The 18,783-nt window shown below is 42.4% G+C and overlaps 1 protein-coding gene across 1 annotated transcript in view; it reads left to right on the top strand.

Moving 5' to 3' along the window:
* The first annotated feature begins 7,548 nt into the window (after positions 1 to 7,548).
* The window catches only part of LOC149192754 (uncharacterized), a 30,029-nt gene continuing 18,794 nt past the window's right edge, over positions 7,549 to 18,783 (top strand). The window contains exons 1-2 of the mRNA XM_089407096.1: positions 7,549 to 7,888; positions 8,165 to 8,409. Of these exons, the coding sequence (XP_089263222.1) occupies positions 7,549 to 7,888; positions 8,165 to 8,409 (585 nt within the window). The remainder of the gene's footprint in view (positions 7,889 to 8,164; positions 8,410 to 18,783) is intronic.

The following is an 18,783-nucleotide window of genomic DNA, read 5'->3' on the forward strand; positions in this document are numbered from 1 at the left end:
CACCTCCATCGATATACAGCGTAGCGATCTCGTCATCATGTCACAGTGCAGTGTGGTTACCTCGTGTAACTGGTTCTGCCATCGTTCTATTTCCTCATCCGAATCTGATGTGTAGGAGCTTTCGTGCTCCCATGAGATTCGTCCATCCGCAGTCAGATTCACCTAGTCTTGTTCTTGCGTGGTCATCTTATAGATGCAGCCCAAATCATCATCGTTTTCGTAGTCGCGCACTGGCTCCGTGTAACGTGATCCTTCTGCAGGGTCTAAAGATACCACTACACACAAGGATTTTTTCTCAAAAATCATCTTGTACTTCTTCAGACTTATCACCCCATTCATGTCCGTGGCCCAATCTATTCCTAATAGTGCGAGGTAGGGATTGCTGTCATCAACAATATATATCACTTCGAAATTTGCTATCGCACTTGCTCCTTCGATATCCACTGTGATTCCCTGCAATCTCCCCATCGGTAGGATCTTTTTCTTGTTCGCCATTCACAGTTGGATAGGAGACCATTGCAGTGTAGGCCTTCCCATTCGCTCCCATTTTTGCTTCGGCAGGACATTCGCGTCCGATCCTAGATCCAGAATCACTTGGTCCATCTCATATTCTCCAATCTGCACGGTTAATCTCATCTCCCTTCTCGTTTGCGTTGTGTGCTTTCCAAGCTTCCAGACTACGCGCAGTTCTCTTTGCACAGTCCCATCACATCTATTTATGAGTTCTTGCAGCCCCTTTATAGCCTTATTTTCGCGCAGCAGCTTCATGCATGCCAGTAACATGGTGAGCATTGATGGGTCCATTTTCGGCTCCAGTCTGTCTTTACTTCTTGAAGTGGAGGCATCAGTGAAGCTCCTCTTGGCTTGCATGAAGGTCTCCTTAGCGCGCTCCAAATCAGACTCTGGTTCCTTCATTGGAGCCTTGTGAACCCAAGAACTTTCTTTAGGCTGCTTGCCTTTGTCATCTCCTGTCATAATTCCACTTCAGAGCACAATATTCACATTAGGGTATTCCTCGCGTAGCTCATCATTTGCAGGTTCTGAGTCAGGGGAGGTTGGAGTGCTCCTTTATTACGCAACCTTGCTATTAGCATGGGACATTCCTCTGTCTTGTGATCAAACAATGTACAATACAAACATGATGGCCACGTTGAATTTGTACAATTGCGGGCATAATGTCCTGGCCCTCCGCAATTGTAACATATCAACTGTCTGTGACCTCTTCCTGGTCCTCCACCCCGACCTCGTCCGCGCCCCTGAAATCCAGTTCACGCCATCCCTGCGTTCTGATCAAGGGGCCGCGTTTCAGCCTGAACTCGGTAGGTAGGAGTCCAATCCATCATTAGCTCGTAACTTCTACAGGTGCGCTCATCATGTCCCACTGATCTACAAAAATTACAGAACAACTGTTGTGAATTTTGCGTGTACCTTTGCAATAAATGGCAATTATATGTAGCATGCTTTCCCCTATTTGACAAATAGCGCACCATAGTGCAGGCACTGCGCTCGATCCTGCTTCTGTCTCCGAGGTAATTCGCGAACATCGGATAGTGGTCCTTATCATGTCCCTAGCCCTTGCACTTTACGCACCATACCTCATTCTGGGCGGATTGTCCTATCTTATTTCAAACTCTTCATCTCAAGGCACAAGTTTTTCAACTGTGTGTGAATTTGTTGAATCCTAGGTTGGGATCTTGTATTGGGGTCTCGTGTAATCTCATCGCAACCTCCAATGCCTCGGCCTGAGTTTTTAGCCTCTGTTGTGACAATGCTTTCCTTATATGCGGCGTTAATGATTCTACAAACCATTCACAGTGTTATCCATCCGTCAACATCATGTTAGCTCCACAAATTATACACTTCAGTCTCTGATCCAACTCCCAAGGGATCTCGCCTGGTAGCATTGTGATTTCCTTGAACCCAATGATCGACTACACCTCTGACTTTGGCCTGCTAAATTCTTTGTTTAGTGCAGATTGGATATCTGCTATCCCTGCATTAGGATTGTCATTGGAATGCTTAATGTACCAGGTTAGCGCGTGATCCTGCAGAGTGCTGACCAAAGTTGCCTTCTTTATATTGTTATTCGTGACTCCCTACGCTTCCCATACAGCTTTTATCATGAACCAAAATTGGTGCGGATCTTCATTTCCTACTCCCTTGAACATTGGAAACTTTATCGCGCTCGCCAAATTGCTTCGTGGTGGTGGCGGAGGTGGTATGGGTGAAGATGGAGGTGAATAGGGTGAAACTGGTGGTGGTGTGGGTGGGGGTGGTATGCGCGGAATTCTCTACCTTATCAAATTGATCGCACTTCTTGGTGAGACCTTCGTGAGCTCTTTTTCGCCCCCTCACGAAGGTGAAATCAAGGGGCTAGTTTCTAGTTTGGCACTACCTTCGTTTCTGTAGATTCTCCCACTTCATGTAGCCCCAAACATCAATTTATTCTCATAACCCGCTTTTCACACAGTAGCATTTTAATCCAAGTGCTCAAATATTTGATGTACTTACCTCGCGGCCCTTTGAGGAAGCATCATTTTGCCTTGCTATAGCTGACTGAGGTATCTACCACGAACTTGGTGATGAATCCTCCTATGATTCGATCGAGCCAGTGATCAACAACACACGTGATCTTATCCTCCAATGCTTCCAATCTACGCACTAGTTCTAGAGTCCACACAATAGGTCTATTGAATTTACACCTTCCTTGGCTATCTGCTAGCTTCGCGATCCAATCGTACAACTCAATACGGAAATACGCGAAGAAAATTTTGTGGATATCTATGTATAAATAGTAGTCTAGCCACTCTTCCTTTGATAGTCGCAGATTCCTATTTTTCTGCGCTGTGAACTCGTGAATCTTTCTGTCCAACCAATCTTCAATTCCTTTCTTCATTGGATTCCAATGGTACGACATAAGACATCTCTATGCAGATCTTGGTCCCAGCAACATAACCATTTGTTGGCTTGTTGGGGCCTGACCCAGGTTCGGAGTTAATTAGCCAAACAAATCCCGGTACTACTGGCCCTTTCAGCAATATTCTGCGGAGCGCAGATTGAGGTCTCACCCGAAGTAGTATGGGGGGGTGTTGGAACTAGGTTTCCACACCCTTGAGATGTCTGAGAGGTTCGACTGGTCCAACTCTTTATCCCTGTGTGCAGGTTGCTTCGCACACTTCCTAGGCCTTCGCGCAACCCTAACCAGGGGCTATGGGGCTTCCGCGCTACTGGAACAGCGCTCTGCACTGCTAGAGAAATGCTCTGCGCTATTCCCCTAACTTGCGCCTGAGAGCTTACTTATCTTCCTATACCAGTTAAGTATCTTCGCATAAATAGAAGCCTTGGGTTATATTTATTTATACCATACATTCATAAGAGTTCGCGTAACAAATAAACAGTACACTTGAAATTTAAACCCAATCATACATTGAAACAGGGAAAGATACACAGTAATATGGTAAGCTTCTCTTTATTAGTTCTTCCAATGATCACAGACTCGACCTGCCCTACGCACTCAGCTGCAGGGGTCTACGCACTCAGTTGCGGACTACTAGGCCTTTGTGCACTCAGCTGTAGAGCCTTCTCCTACTCTACTACCCAAAGACACACTTTACACTTTGACTCAATCACTTAGACTCATCATGCTTCCATTCTATTCATTATATATACACTTAGAGCCTCACTCTATTTATACAATCCCATGGCCCGTGGACTATGGGTAGGTCTATCAAGCCAACATTACATTGCAAAAACAAGGGCAAACAACCCTATGACTCTATTATAACTTCGCGCTCTATACCCATAATTCGCGGAGCTTTTACAAAGACTTGGTCAAAAATTGGGCTTTAAGCCCCAAAACATGCATTGGCGGGATTCCATGCCCAACACGAAGCAACCTACGTGCAGGGAATAGCAGCTGGACCGAATCAACGCCTCAGACATCTCAAGGGTGTAGAAACTTGGTTCCAGCACCCCCCCATACTACTTCGAGTGAGACCTCAGTCCACGCTCTGTGGACTATTGCTGAAAGGGCTAGTAGTAGAGGGATTTGTTTGGCTAATTAAGTCTAAACCTGGGTCATGCCCCAATAAGCCAACAAATGGTCTCATTTCCGGGATAGAGATTGTTGATGACAACAATCCATACCCTGCGCTATTATGAATAGATTGGGCCACTGACATGAATGGGGTGATAAATTTGAAGAAGCACAAAATGATTTTTGAGAAAAAGTCTTTGCGCGTAGTTGTACCTTTGGACCCTGCAGAAGGATCGTGCTACACAGAGCCATTGTGTGACTATGAAAGCAACGACAACTTGGACTGCATCTACAAGATAACCACACGAGAGAAAGATAGGGTAAATCCAACCGTGGATGGACAAATCTCATGGGAGCGCGAAAGCTCCTGCACATCGGATTCCAATGAGGAGATAGAATGATGGCATAACCGGTTATGCGAGGTAACCACGCTGAACTACAACATGATGACAAGATTGCTACACTGTGTATCAACAAAGTTAAGGGATCTGCCTATGTATGATGGGTTAAGTGAGGTAGATGACTTCCTGAACATATTTGAAAGAGAGGTGCCGAAATAGCAACGTTTCGAAGCTTTGAAATGGGTATTGCGCGCTACGCCCGCGAGGTGGTCGGGTACGCACCAAGGAAGCTTTGAGCACTGACATGAATGAAGGAGAATGATGTGCACGCAGTTTGGGAAGCCTTAGATGTGATTAACAGACAAGATTGTCGGACAAAACAATTCGCGCGCGCACTTGTCTAGATGGATACAGGCATATTTTAAAAAACCTGTGCGGAAGCACACAGACTTTGCGTTGGGAGACACAGTTAGTAAGCATGTGTGGTGAGGCAATGGCGCGAATGACCCCTCTGGCTGTAACAACGGAGTATGGAAAGACCAAGTGCATAGAAGGTTATCCACGCCAAAGCCTTTAACGAATTATGCGAAGCGCTCAACAAGGTACACAATGCCCAGCGGACTGATTGGGACCTACACATACCAACAGTTATATGGGCTTATAGAAGCATGTGAAAGAAACTGACAAAGCAAGCGTCTCCGAGGCCAGAGTATGGAGCGAACGCTGTAATCGCCATAGAGTATAAAATTCCTAGTTCGTGCATAGTAGCACCGGTAGATAGGATGGCTCGTGGAGCCTTGGAAGAAGGGATCGCATAGCTGAATGAAGCAAAATGCTTGGGACCTGAGGAAGAAATATGACAGGGTGATCTTAGGCTCCAAGAACTTAGGAAAGAAAGGGTGCAATTAAGGGAGAAAAGCGCTCTGGTGGAAGCAGAAGTGAAGAAGCTTGAGGATGGAATAAAGGAAGATTTTCCTGATAAGAAGACCAAGGTGATAAAACAGGGTACGCACGATCATGTTGACGAATTCGGGGACTACCACTGAGAGTTGACCAACCTGATGCCTTGGCTTGGACCGCATATTACTAAATGAATCACCCATGGTGACGCGATGCAGATGATAAAGTGCACAACGTAGCCATTAACAAGAAAAGATGGGTATTTTCTAGGAAAAGTGATGGATGACCAGATGAAACCCTAAACAGGTGGCACGACCACCTGACTAGCCATGGGAAGTATAGCCTTAGCACTCTAGGTAGTTGAAAAGAGGTGCAGGACTATAAACTACTCTGCTCACGCGCTGCGTGATGTTGGAGCTGTGCGCAGGAGTAAAGTGTCACAAGGTCCACGACTACGCAAGGGGAGTTGCGCTGCCACGCGGGTTGGCTGGAAAGTGACTGTTAGAGTCACTATTCACAATGTGATGCTCGACTTGAGACCAAATGGAGCGGGTGACAGGCATTTAAGATGTGCTTTATGGGCAAGATTTGGGAAAATCTGCCGCCAAGGGAGCATTAATGGACCGGATTTGGGGGGAACAGTCGAATTCAAATTCAAAAGACTCTATAAATTACAAAGGGCTTCCCAGTAAACAACATTTGGTCATTTGCGACTTGAGCTGTCATATGCACCGTGTATTTTGAGCTGAGACTTGTTTCCCTGTGCAGAGCATTGATTGAGCCCCTGATTAAGCGATTGAGAGATTTCTGGAACAACAAGATGGTCACATCAGAAGAAGCTAGAGAAATTATAGAGATGACCACCGAAGAGGCCGCGTAGGCCCTAACTGTGGAAGATGCCCCTGAAGGCGCCGAGATTGTGGCAAAAATACCTAAATCACTGCACACACTGAGGCCGAAGAAGGACAAACGACTGATGATTTCGGTGCGCGTGTCCCCACGAAACCTGATGCGCACTAGATTAACGATGGAGGAGAAGGGGAAAGACGTTAACTTGGAAACCGACGAGGAGGAGGAAGATCGGGAGGACCTCATAATTGAAGAAGACAAGGACGAGGGCATGGAGGAAGAAACCGAGCCTATGCACCCTCCAACCAAGTTGCCCACATATATCCCTCTACGGAAGGGGAAGGTGAAAGTGCCCAAAGACCTCGACGTCTCCAGACTCCGCTCCTCCTAGACAACATCATCTTTGAGGGCACACATGTGGGGCGGGTGCTAAGCTTGAAATTTGAAGATTGGGATATCGCTGACCATGATAAATTCCCTCATCTAGAGACCACGTAGCTTATGAAGCCCAAGCAGAACACCGGGGAGGGGGTTATCAAATTGGCACCGCAAAAGTGGTTATGCAGAGTGGAAAAGGTAGGGTTATTAAACCTGCTCTGGGTGTCGCATTTCCACTGTTCCTAGTAACGATCTTTGTCATCAGGCAACTGCTATGCCTGGTGAATGGTGGGTGTTTATGGTTGGAGGAGCCCATCCCCATCATGAACCACTTAATCCATCGCATTACCCAGTTCCCGTGCAAAGGAGAGGACCCCGCCGACATCTCAGAGGGGAAGAGTAGTGACTTGGCCATCGCGGAGGCCATGAAGAAGAAATATAAGTTGGAGAAGAAGAAAAGTGGCTACGCCATATCCAACATCAACAACAAAGCAGTTAAAGTGGCAACCCAGATACTAGCAAGCAAGCTCATGAAGAAGTGTCGTGTGGACGAGGTGCCCGTGACGGTGGTTGCACTTGCTGAGAAGTGCGTGGAGGGGGTCTAGTTTAACTGGTCCAAGTTCCTATGCAAGGAGTTCCTGGAAAATTTCCACAAGGCCTAGGAACAAGGAAAAACTTTCCACTATGCATGGCTTTCGCTGTCCATAGTGCCGGTGGCAGGGGAATTGCCGGAGGATAGCTAGTTCCCCATAATGACAGGGATCTTCCAGAGGCCATGAAGTATGCTTCATTGTGGGCCACAAAAGACGCACACCGGATCCGCAACAACAAGATATTCTGGGTTTTCATGGAGATGAACATTAGAATGGGGATTAACCGCAAAACGCGGTTATCACCCACTGTCTACAACAGCCTGCAAAGTTTTGTAGAATTTAAAGCGGACTTCCACAACATATATATCAGAGCGCGCAAGGAACCGGCCAAGAAATGGAGTGAGATACCCTTCATAGCCACATATGACGTAATTTTCGATGTACCGGAGACATGGCCGTCAGAGTGGCGCGCCCCAGACATCGCGGTGGTAGAGATGTCTGCTACACAGAAGAAGAAAGAGGAGGCCAAAATACGCATGGCATAGTTGGTAGAGAAGAGAAGGCAGGAAGCCACGACATCAAAAGTGCAGAAGGCGCGGGACACTATACAAACAACAACAGAACAGAAAAGGATACAGCAGCACAAGAGGCAGCCAAGAAGGTGCGCGAGGGCCAAAATTCGCCTTCACATGGGCAGGAGAAAGAGATGAAGATAGAGGAAGAAGAGGGTGGCGCAGACCCACAAACAGCATCAACACTACTGAAGCACCAATGCTCGAGTGAGCGGACAGGTATGCTCAAGAAGGTGAAATCCTCCAAGCTATCGATTGACACGATCACCCTTACTAAGGGTGATTTGCATGACATAGGTGAGATAGTGTGTGATGTCACCACAGAGGCCCTCCAGAATTTTACAGAGGAGAATCAGATTGTGTTGGGGGCCCTCCGAGCGCAGATTCAGGAGTTGCAGGTGCGCACTCCTCAGGTTAGTACCCTTTTGACCAGCCTCGTAGTAGGGATAGCTACAGCCGAGAAAATGCTACATGCTCGGACAACCAACACCATAGTGCTACCAAAGGGGGCATTGGTTACAACAAACAAGGCCGACATGCCTATAATTAGTGCACTAAAAGGGATAGGCATCAACATGGCTGCGCTCCCGCGGGAGATGCCCTATGTTCTGCAGGATGGGATTACTGCAGAACTATGGGCTAGGGAGAGCTGTGCGTTGCAAGTGCTAAGCGAGAAAAAGATCAACATGGAGCAGTTGAGCTTGCAGCGTGACGAAGTGGTGTCACAGAACAGGCAGATGGTATAGGTACTGGAAGAAGCCTGTCAGATGGTCCCTGAGCTGGCCATCCCAGTAGATGCACCAGCAGAGGTGCACATCCATAGATTAGCAATAAGGGTGTGCGGTTGAAGGCACAACCATCCACCCCTCCGAAAGTAAGAGAACAATGCGCCAGCGCTATTACATCAGGGATGGAAGCGATCAACAGCGCAGTGAGGAACTGCACCAGAATGTTGGAAGAGTCCTTCGAAGTCCTCACCAATCTACAGGAGGACCCTAACATCCAGTACTTAGAGACAAAGGCATGTGAGCTCCAATAGCAATATGACAGTGTCAAAGGGACCGCATAAACGGTGACCCTCACTCAGAGGCTCGTGCGAATATAGCAGGATAAAGCGTTGAAAGAGCAAGTGGATGCAACACGACATAGAGAAGCAGTTCTGAAGGTGTGCATTCAACCTTGGATCGACGAGGCCTTCATCATTACAGGAAGCAGTTCCAACACCACGGTCTCGGAACAACGGGTATAGTAATTCAATAGGTAGTCGCTTAGTGCACTACCGACCTTGCAACGGTTCGAGCAGAGTTGGAGGAACTCCATGCAAAGATCTCCGCACCAACAGAGTGACTCAAGGGCGAGTCACAATGTTTGTGTTGGGGGCCTGTTGGGCGTGGAATCCCCCTAAGGCATGTTTTGGGGCTTAAAGCCCAAGTTTTGACCAAGTCCATTGTAAAGACTCCGCGATTTGTGGGCACGGAGCGTGAATTCATAATAGAGTCATAGGATTGTCTGCCCTTGTTTTTATAATGCAATGTCAGTTTGAAAGATCTGCCCATGGTATGCGGCCCATGGGATTGTATAAATAGAGCAAGGCTCTAAGTATGGAAAAAAGTTAATCAAATCTAAGCATGATGAGTCTTAGGAATTGATTGAGTCGAAGTGTAAGTTGTGTCTTTGGGTCGTAGGGTAGGAGAAGGTTCTGCAGCTGAGTGCGCAGAGTCTTAGTAGTCTGCAGCTGAGTGCGCGGACCCCTGCAGCTGAGTGCGTAGGGCAAGTCGAGTCTGTAACCATTGGAAGCATTAATAAAGAGAAGTTATATGATATTTCTATGTATATTTTCCTGTTTTATGTATTATTGGGTATGAATTGCAAGTTTACCATTTATTTGTTGCGCGAACTCATATGAATGTGTTGTATAAGTAAATATAACATAAGGCATCCATTTATGCAAAGATAAATAACCAGTGTAAGAAGATAAGTAAGATCTCAGGTGTGACTTAGGGGAATAGTGTAGAGTGCTTCTCCAACAGTGTGGAAGCCCCACAGCCCCTGGTTAGGGTTGCACGAAGGCGAATACATTAGGGCACGAAGGCCATGGAAGTGCACAAAGTAACCTGCACACAGGACTAGCAGTTGGACCGAATCAACCCCTCAGCCATCTCAAGGGTGCGGAAACCTGGTTCCAGCACCCCCCCATACTACTTCGGGTGAGACCTCAGTCCGCGCTCCACACACTGTTGCCGAAAGGGCCAGTAGTATAGGGATTTGTTTGGATAATTAACTCTAAACTTGGGTCAGGCCCCAACAAGCCAACATCTTCCTTGGTAGCACAGACCATAATCAAAAGTGCATGGAAATACCTAAAACATGCTTCACTGTTGTCCAATGCTCCTTCCTTAGTTTCAACATAATCCTCCTCAATACTCTCACTGCATGCACAAGGTCTGGTATGGCGCAAACCATTCCATACATTAGGCTACTAACTACACTCGCATATGGAACATAGGCAATGTCCTCTTCCTCTTCTTGTGTCTTGGGACATCGTTTAGCAAATAACTTTACACCTACAAGAATAGGAACCTTGACCGATTTAGTATCCTGCATATTAAACCTTCGCAATATTGTCTCGACATACTTTCTCTGGTTTAACCAAAGCCTCCTCTTTGCCCGATCTTATTCGATTTCCATGCCCAAAATATAGTTTACAACACCAAGATACTTCATGTTGAATTTGCAGGACAATTGGGTCTTCAAATCCTGGATAATTTCTTTGTCATTTCCAATCAACAACATATCATCCACATACATGATCAAATAAATAAAATGGTCACCAATTAATTTAAAATACACACAATGATCCTCTTTTCTTATTATGAAGCCAAGTTTCCGTATATATGTATCAAATTTCTGATTATTGTTTAAACCCATACAAAGACTTTTTGAACCTGCATACCAGTTCTTTCTTACCCTTCACTGCAAAGCCTTCTCATTGCTTCATGTAGATCTCTTCTTCCACATCCCCATGAATAAATGTTGTCTTCACATCCATCTGTTCTACCTCAAAATCAAAAGTAACAACAACAGATAGAATTAATCTAATAGAAGCTAACTTGGCAACAGGAGAAAAAATATCACCAAAATCAATTCCCGACACCTGGGAATAACCATTTTCTACCAATCAAGCTTCGTATTTCTCCACCTTTCCTTTTGCATTAATCTTCTTTTTAAACACCCATTTGTTGTCAATGGGTTTCCTTCTAGTCAACAACTCCACCAGATCCCAAGCCTCATTTTTGTCCAAAAATGCTATTTCTTCAACCATGACCTCCTTTCAGAGTTTTCCATCCTCTAAATCCACTGCTTCCCTAACATTTCTAGGATCATCATTAGTAACAGATAAAGAAAAAATTGAACAGAAAGCAGATGGACTATACCTTTTTGGATGCCTTTTCTCTTGAACTGATCTCCTCAAAAGTAGAGTGTGTGGCTCTTCCTCTTCTGATTCATGTTCTATTGTAGATTTTGTTTCTTCCTCCTCTAGCTCAACCTCTATCTTCTTAGGTTCCTTTGGTAGTAATTCATGTTTAATAACATATTTAACCTCTCTAAGCACCACATCTCATTTGTACATAACCTTCCTTGTTTCTAGGTTCCATCCTTATACCCAATAAAGATGAACCTTTCAGATTTACTGTCCAACTTGGTTCTTTTCTCCTTTGGAACATTTACATATGCATCACAACCAAATACACTAAGATGTGAGAGAGAGGGTTTCTTACTAATCCATACCTCATGTGGATTCTTGTCCTCCAACTTTGATGAATATGATCTGTTAAATAGGTAATATGAAATATCCACTACTTCGGCCCAAAATTCTTGTCCTAACTTGGCACCATTGAGCATGATTCTTTCCTTTTTCCACCAATGTCATGTTAATTATTTATCCAACTCCATTTTTCTAAGGTGTTTATGGAGTAGTATTATGCTATGTTATACCACACTTATTACAAAACTCTTTGAATTCCTTCTTGCAGAACTCTCCACCATTATCAGTCCTCAACACTTTAGTCTTCTTTTTTGTCTGATATTCCACCATAGCCTTAAATTCTTTAAACCTGTTAAAGAATTTAGTTTTATTCTTGAGGAAATATATCCATGTATTCCTCAAGAAGTCATCTATAAATGAGACATATTACATAAACTTACCCAATGATGGAACCAACACGAGTCCAAAAACATCATTATGCACAAGCTCTAATATCCCTTTCACCCTCTTAGCACTAGAGGGGAAACTCACCTGATTTTGCTTCCCATATACACAATGTTCACAGAAATTGAAATCTAGAGAGAAATTAGACATACCTTCTACCATGCCATTACCATGTAATATTCGAAGGCCCTTCTCTCCAATATGTCCAAGTCTTTGATGCCACAACATAGTCTTTTCTCTAGAGACCACTAGATTTTTTGCTCCACTTTTAGGAAACACATAAATTTTGCACCCAAAAATAACAGTGCTACCTAGAAGCTTGTAAAAAGTTCCAATTAAAACTCCCCACATCAATAACAGTGCTCCTAGAACCATCTTGTAGGTATCTTTCTTGAACACTATTTTTACACCTACATCATCCATCTTGCTTACACAAATTAGATTTCTAGCCAATGTATGAAGATGCAGAACACCAGGAAGTGTTCTAATCCTTCTACCTTGCAAATTCCACTTGAATTTTTTGTGTCCCATGATTCTGGCCTTCCTTTCATCCCCTAGGAAGACATCACCACCATTATATTTCTCATACTCACAAAATCACTACCTATGAGGAGTGAAGTGAAAGGATGCACCTGAGTCAATCAACCATGCCTCGTGATCTACATGTGTACTTGAAGAAGAGGCCAAGTACACATCCCCATCTTCATATGAGGGTTTTTTCACCTCTATAGAAGGAATATCATCAAATCCCTTTCCTTTCTCAGGCGTTTTATATTTACAATCCTTTTTGTAGTGCCCTTCTTTTCCACATTTCTAGGATACCTTTACAAGTTTTCCTAGAGATTTAGATCTCCCTATAGATTTATATATCCCACTTGAGGACTTATTTATTTTTTTGTTCTGGGACCATCCTCTTATAGACAAGGCATCTCCATTTTGGCTCTCCATATTTTTCCATTTCATCTCCTCTAACAACAAAGATGAGACTATTTCATCAAACTTCAAGGTAGTTGTATTGCTACCTATAGCAACAACTAAATTATCCCACGAATCTTGTAGAGAACACAATAGGTGAATGCACTTATCTTCATCTGAAATTTTAATATCAATAAATAAAAATTGGCTTACCACAATATTGGAGGTTTTCAGATGCTCTGACACCGAGTCTCCATCCTTCATCCTCAAGTTATACAACTTTTTCCCGAGGAAAAAAAATGTTCACCAGAGACTTGTATTGGTACAAAGCCCTAAATTGTCCCACAAAGTATTTGTCATGGTTTCCCCTGATACATTCAACAATACTAAGTCTGAGAGACACAATCATATTGTGGTCTTCACCTTCCGATCTAACTTCTCCCAGTCTTTACCTAACATTCATGTTAGTGCCATACCTAGATCTACAACAATCCACTGATCTCTATCCACCAATAGATCCTCCATATTGATCTTCCATAGCTCAAAACTATATCCATTGAGTTTATTGATCTCTATCTTTCCACTATTTTCCATCTCCTTTCACAGCAAGAATCGTTCCCGCAGATCTCCCACTGTAACAAGGTCTACTACAGGGCCAAGTAAAAACCCTCAGCAAAAAGGGTGTCCCCTTGAAGCCAAAACAACTCTATTACCAAATGTAGGTTTTAACCCTATACGTAAATTACCTGCAAATATATTCTTAAAATAGAAAAATATACAATGGCAAGATCATAAAACAAATATACATAGAGATTTCCCCCTAGATCCCAAAACCAAGAATACTAGATTGATTTTTCATTATATTTTTTTCATTGTTACAATACATACATACATACATACATATATATATGTGTGTGTGTGTATATATATATATACACATACATATATACATATATATATATGTGTGTGTGTGTGTGTGTGTGTATATATGTATATATATATATGTATATATATATATATATATATATACACACGTATATATATATATACACACATACATAGTGTGTATATATATATATACACACATACATATATACATATATATATATGTATATGTATATGTATATGTATATGTATATGTATATGTATATGTATATGTATATGTATATGTGTCTATATACATACATACATATGCTTAAGCATTCATAAACCCCCATCCACTAACCCTAGATTAGAATATAACTGTAGTTCCCTTGACCGGATCTACAAAATACCGTGGGCAAAAAACCAGCATGCCCAAAACCACATGCAAAGACCATGGGTAGGTTTTCCCACCATCTTTGGGTCCACCCCCCATATTTGGGTCCGCCCAGCTATTATTGGGTTTGCATAAAAATAATTTTTTTATGGGGAAATACCCCAAACCCCATGACACATGGAAATAAAATAACACACACACACACTAGATTGCAGGTTTATTTTCTTTTGTTTTTCTTTTGTTGTTAGGTTATTTTGTCACCAACATTGAAAAGGGTATTTTGGTACACTCTGTTGGCAATGATGTCAACCATACTGGCAAGAATGTGTGCTACAACAAATGCATGGCTCCAAAGGATTCCTATGGTAGTTGCAAGCTTCATGTGGAGGATCATCATGGTGGGTGTGATTTCGTTTGTCCAAAAAGTCAATGAGCATAGAAGTTTGCAATCATCTTCTAGGCAGCAGAAGGACTCAAAGCCTACATCGAGCCCTCTCCATTGAAAAGTGCTATGAACAAGATTTGCAATGATATGTCGAAGTCAAAAAATGGACTCCTGGATGAAAAGATAGGATCTGTTGAAGTTTCAAGGATTTGAAACCTTAGGAAGGAAGGAATATCAGAGATCGCAATATCAAATGTCCAAAATATCAGAGATGGCAATATCAGAGGTCTAGCACATTGCACATCACAATACTAGAGGTACAACACTTCACATCCCAATATCAGAGGTCCAATACATTGGAGCAAGCAGTATTAGAGCTTGGAGGAGCATCGACACATCAGAACATTGGCGTATCACAGAATCAAAACTTCTTAAAGTGATAACCTCTAAAAAGTTGTGGTATCATAAAGTTCCAATAATATTAGAAAGCACCATGAAACACCAATAAAGGATTAACAAAGGATTTCATTGCAAAACCAAAGGTTGATGGGCTCTTTTCTCTCTCCTCTAGCAGGACACATGGAAACATACAATTGGATCTAATATAGACACATGGTAGCATACGATTGGTTCCAATTAAGGTATAGTGGAATCTGATGTCAGCCTAACGTGGCAGTATGACACGACACGTGAAAAACAATTTTGGTATTCTGAGGGGCCTAAGGGGAAAAATTTGGATGACACATGTCACCACTCATGAGGTTCCACGTGGAGGGATGACGTCATGTAGAAGGTTAGTATATCGGAGGTTGAGGATGTCAAAACTTTAGAACAATTGGTGTTTGAAAAACTTCCGATGAGAGGGGCTCCGATATTGGGTTGGCACATGGCATCTGGAACACCACTAAGGCCACCACGGTTGATCACTCCCAACTCTATAAAATGGAGAATTCAAGTGGTTAAGGGGAAAGCGATAGGAGAACCAAACGAGTATCTAAAGAGAAACATTGTGGAAAAAGACATGGCCTGGTCGGAGGCACTCACAGGCATGGCATGGAGATATTTTTCTCGGCCATCATTCAGTTGTTCCATTTTTTTATTTTTCTAATTTTTTTCATTTTAAAGAAAGGAATCAAATATGTTGTAATGATTTGGGAAGCAGAGCCTTCGCACGCGGAGACATCTAGTCGATCTGACAGTTGGAGCTCGGTTAAGATATTTTTTAACTGTTTCTCAAGATCCCCCTCTCCTTATAAAAAGAGGGAAGCAACTGATCTAGGTGGATATTGGTGGCCACCTGCCTATTCCACTTGGACCCCCAACACTATCTCTTTTAGTTTTTTGGTTTCCTTAAATGTAGCACAATTTACTATTTTTGGCAGTTTTTCGGGTCTTGAACTTCCGGAGCCATTTGAGGCCCTAAACAACGTTTTTAGGGAAAACGGAGAGACCGAAAATGTCCCAAACTAGCTTGATTGTTTATTTTCGGCCTTCTCTTTTAGATATTCGAAATGAGGTATTATGATAGCCAAACAGAGATTGTATGCCACAGTTACGAGGCCGAGAAGTTGATGTACCAATTTACCCAAACGTGGCCCATAGTTTTGTCTCTTCATCTCCTAGGGTTATTTTTTGGATGTTTAGGGTTTTCTATTGTTTCTAAATAATAAATAGGCCTTTGAGCCTCATTGTAGCACAATTCAGAGGTATTTATATGCCACATCTCTCCTCAGAGATAAGCCACCATTGCCCAAGCTATCTTATTTCCATTCTGTTTGTAAGCATAGTTCAATATTTTTCTATTAATGAAATGAAGTGTTTTTCTGTCGCATCTTTGTGTTTATGATTATATCTATAAGTTGTTGCGTTCCTATTTAAGTTCGGATCAGAAACACTTAAAGAAGGTTCAGAATTTTTGGAAAGAACCCTTGGAAAGGACCTTTTCATGGTTTCATGAAGATAACGTTATGAATCTCGATGTATGTATGTTTCTCAGAAAATTAATGCGATATTTTTGGTGATTCCAACTTCTTGGATTGCAGTATGTTCATCTCCTTGTTTGTTTTCATATATTTTGAATATTATTCTCAGATTTCATTTCAAGTAGCTTCCAGATATATTTTTCATTAGATGCAGATTCATTTCGATTAAGTTATTGATGGATAATGCTTGTATGGGTGTGGAAATTAAGTCTTTAAAAAGAGTTCCATGTATCTTAGCATTCCATAAAATTTTCCTTTCTCTCGTTTTTTTCTAAACCTAGATATACATAATTCTCAAGATTTAAGCTCTATATGATGGATTTCTCCTCTACTGTCTTTTACAATTACATCTGTCTTAACAATTGATTTGCTGCAATCTCTCAATCTAATTTAGCCACCACCAATCGAGGATCATTTCCAGTGTATTACTACATGTATGTTGGTTCATACATTGTATCTTTATGAATGGTTATGAATCAATCTTGTTTGAATTACATGCAAAACTATGGTGCTACAAGTCCTTATGACAAATTTGACAACACTAATTAGGATGACCTAGGCACTAGTCTCCTATCAACCCAGACACTGTCTCAAGGAGTGAAAACATCTTTCCAGCATCATTTCCAAGGAATGGATTAGAGAATTTTTCCCCTGAGTACGACATTCATACACTCTTTGATAAGGTGAGCAAAGATGTGTGGGTTGTAGATTTATCACCTTGGCGACTCCACTGTTAAATCATAATTTCATCACCCTGTATTTTAGGAGGCCCCATACCCGCTCAGATACCTCTCATCAAAGAACAACATCTATATTTGATCCAGAAAGACTAATATCCAGAAGGATTTGGAAGAAAAAAATCCCCAATACTAATGCTATTGTCTCCTCGTTTCCTGAAACATCCTCATCTAGCTCACAGAATGCCATAATTCATTGCTTCGATTTTTCTCCTGGAGTCTTGGCATATCCCTCAAAAATTGGTCCACTACTCAGTAACACCTCCCTATAAGTTAAGGAATAAGAAGTCTCAGTCAACACCCCTTCTTTATCATTTCCTCCCCTCCTTGAAGTTGAGGAGTAAAATATATCCTCAAGAGTAGTCCTACTCACATTGTGAACAGTTTCTCATTCCACGGTTAGTCAACTATCTCGCAATTGGTCATAGCTCAGAGACCACTAATAAACCTAGCACCACCACCTCTGCTCCAGATGGTTGTTCTAGGTTTCCTATTAAACAAATATGCTCCCTAAGACCTGCCTCAACCTTTAAGTTCCATGCCTCAAGATTATCTCAAACTCTTGCCCGAGTTTAATGGAGAAGACGATACATCAGCACAGAGACACATAGAGGCTTTTTGTGCCTTCACAGAAAATTTAAATGTCGAGCACCAGAATGTGGTGACGAGGCTCTTCGTCCAATATTTGGATGGTGAAGTTACGAAATGGTTCAAATCCTTGTCGAATTCTTCCATTACTACTTGGGAAGAGATGGAGAATTCTTTTATGCAGAAATGGGAGAGAAGAGAGATCATGGATATATTCTTATTGAGTTCAATGCTATGAAGAAGAAACCTCATGAGGATATCTATGGGTTTATGAAAAGGTTTAATAAATTTTACAACAATTTACCTGCGGAAATTAAACCTCCATAGGCTGCTTCCAGAGTAGCTTTTGTTGGGGCCTTTGAATCAGAGTTTGGCTTCACACTCAAAGAGAGGAAGTCTCGTACCTTGGACCAAATTCAAATTGATTCTCTTGAGGTAGAAGAAAATTTTACATCAACAGGGAAGTCAAGAAGCAGAACTGACCCTGGAGAGAAGAAAAAGGGGAAATAGGAGGCAACTTCCTCAAGTCATGGAAGAGAATCCCAAGAACAAAAGATGGAGGAAATGGATAAGTTAATAAAGAACTTATCAAATAAACTGGTAAAACTGGAACTAGAGAATAAAAACCTTCCACGACCGAACTCCCAAACCACTAATCAAGGTTTCAATCCCCAATATAGAAGGTCTCCCCTACATATATGGAAAAGGGAGAGGAAAGAATGACAAGACCATATCCATCCTCCATTATATATAGAAGATGATCTGGAGGAGCAGATACAAGATGCCAATGAAGTTCAGGTGAACCTGTATTCCTCTTTCTCTGATGAAGAACAAGATTTCAGAACATATGAAGAACAAGGGGATGATATCGATGCAATGCTAAATGATGGTGGATTGATGATTACTGCAAGAAGTTTGTTGATTTCATGTAGGCTCAGCTGAATAATAAATATGATCTTTAGTCATCTAGAAAGAGATTGATGGGACAAGACCAAAACAAAGGCGCTTCCTCCCAAGAGCCTCCGAAGCTAGCTGATAA

Source organism: Pinus tabuliformis, chromosome 2_2, assembly GCF_031772625.1.
Source record: "Pinus tabuliformis cultivar Carrire ecotype Pingquan chromosome 2_2, CPIR1, whole genome shotgun sequence".
NCBI classification, from domain to species: domain Eukaryota; kingdom Viridiplantae; phylum Streptophyta; class Pinopsida; order Pinales; family Pinaceae; genus Pinus; species Pinus tabuliformis.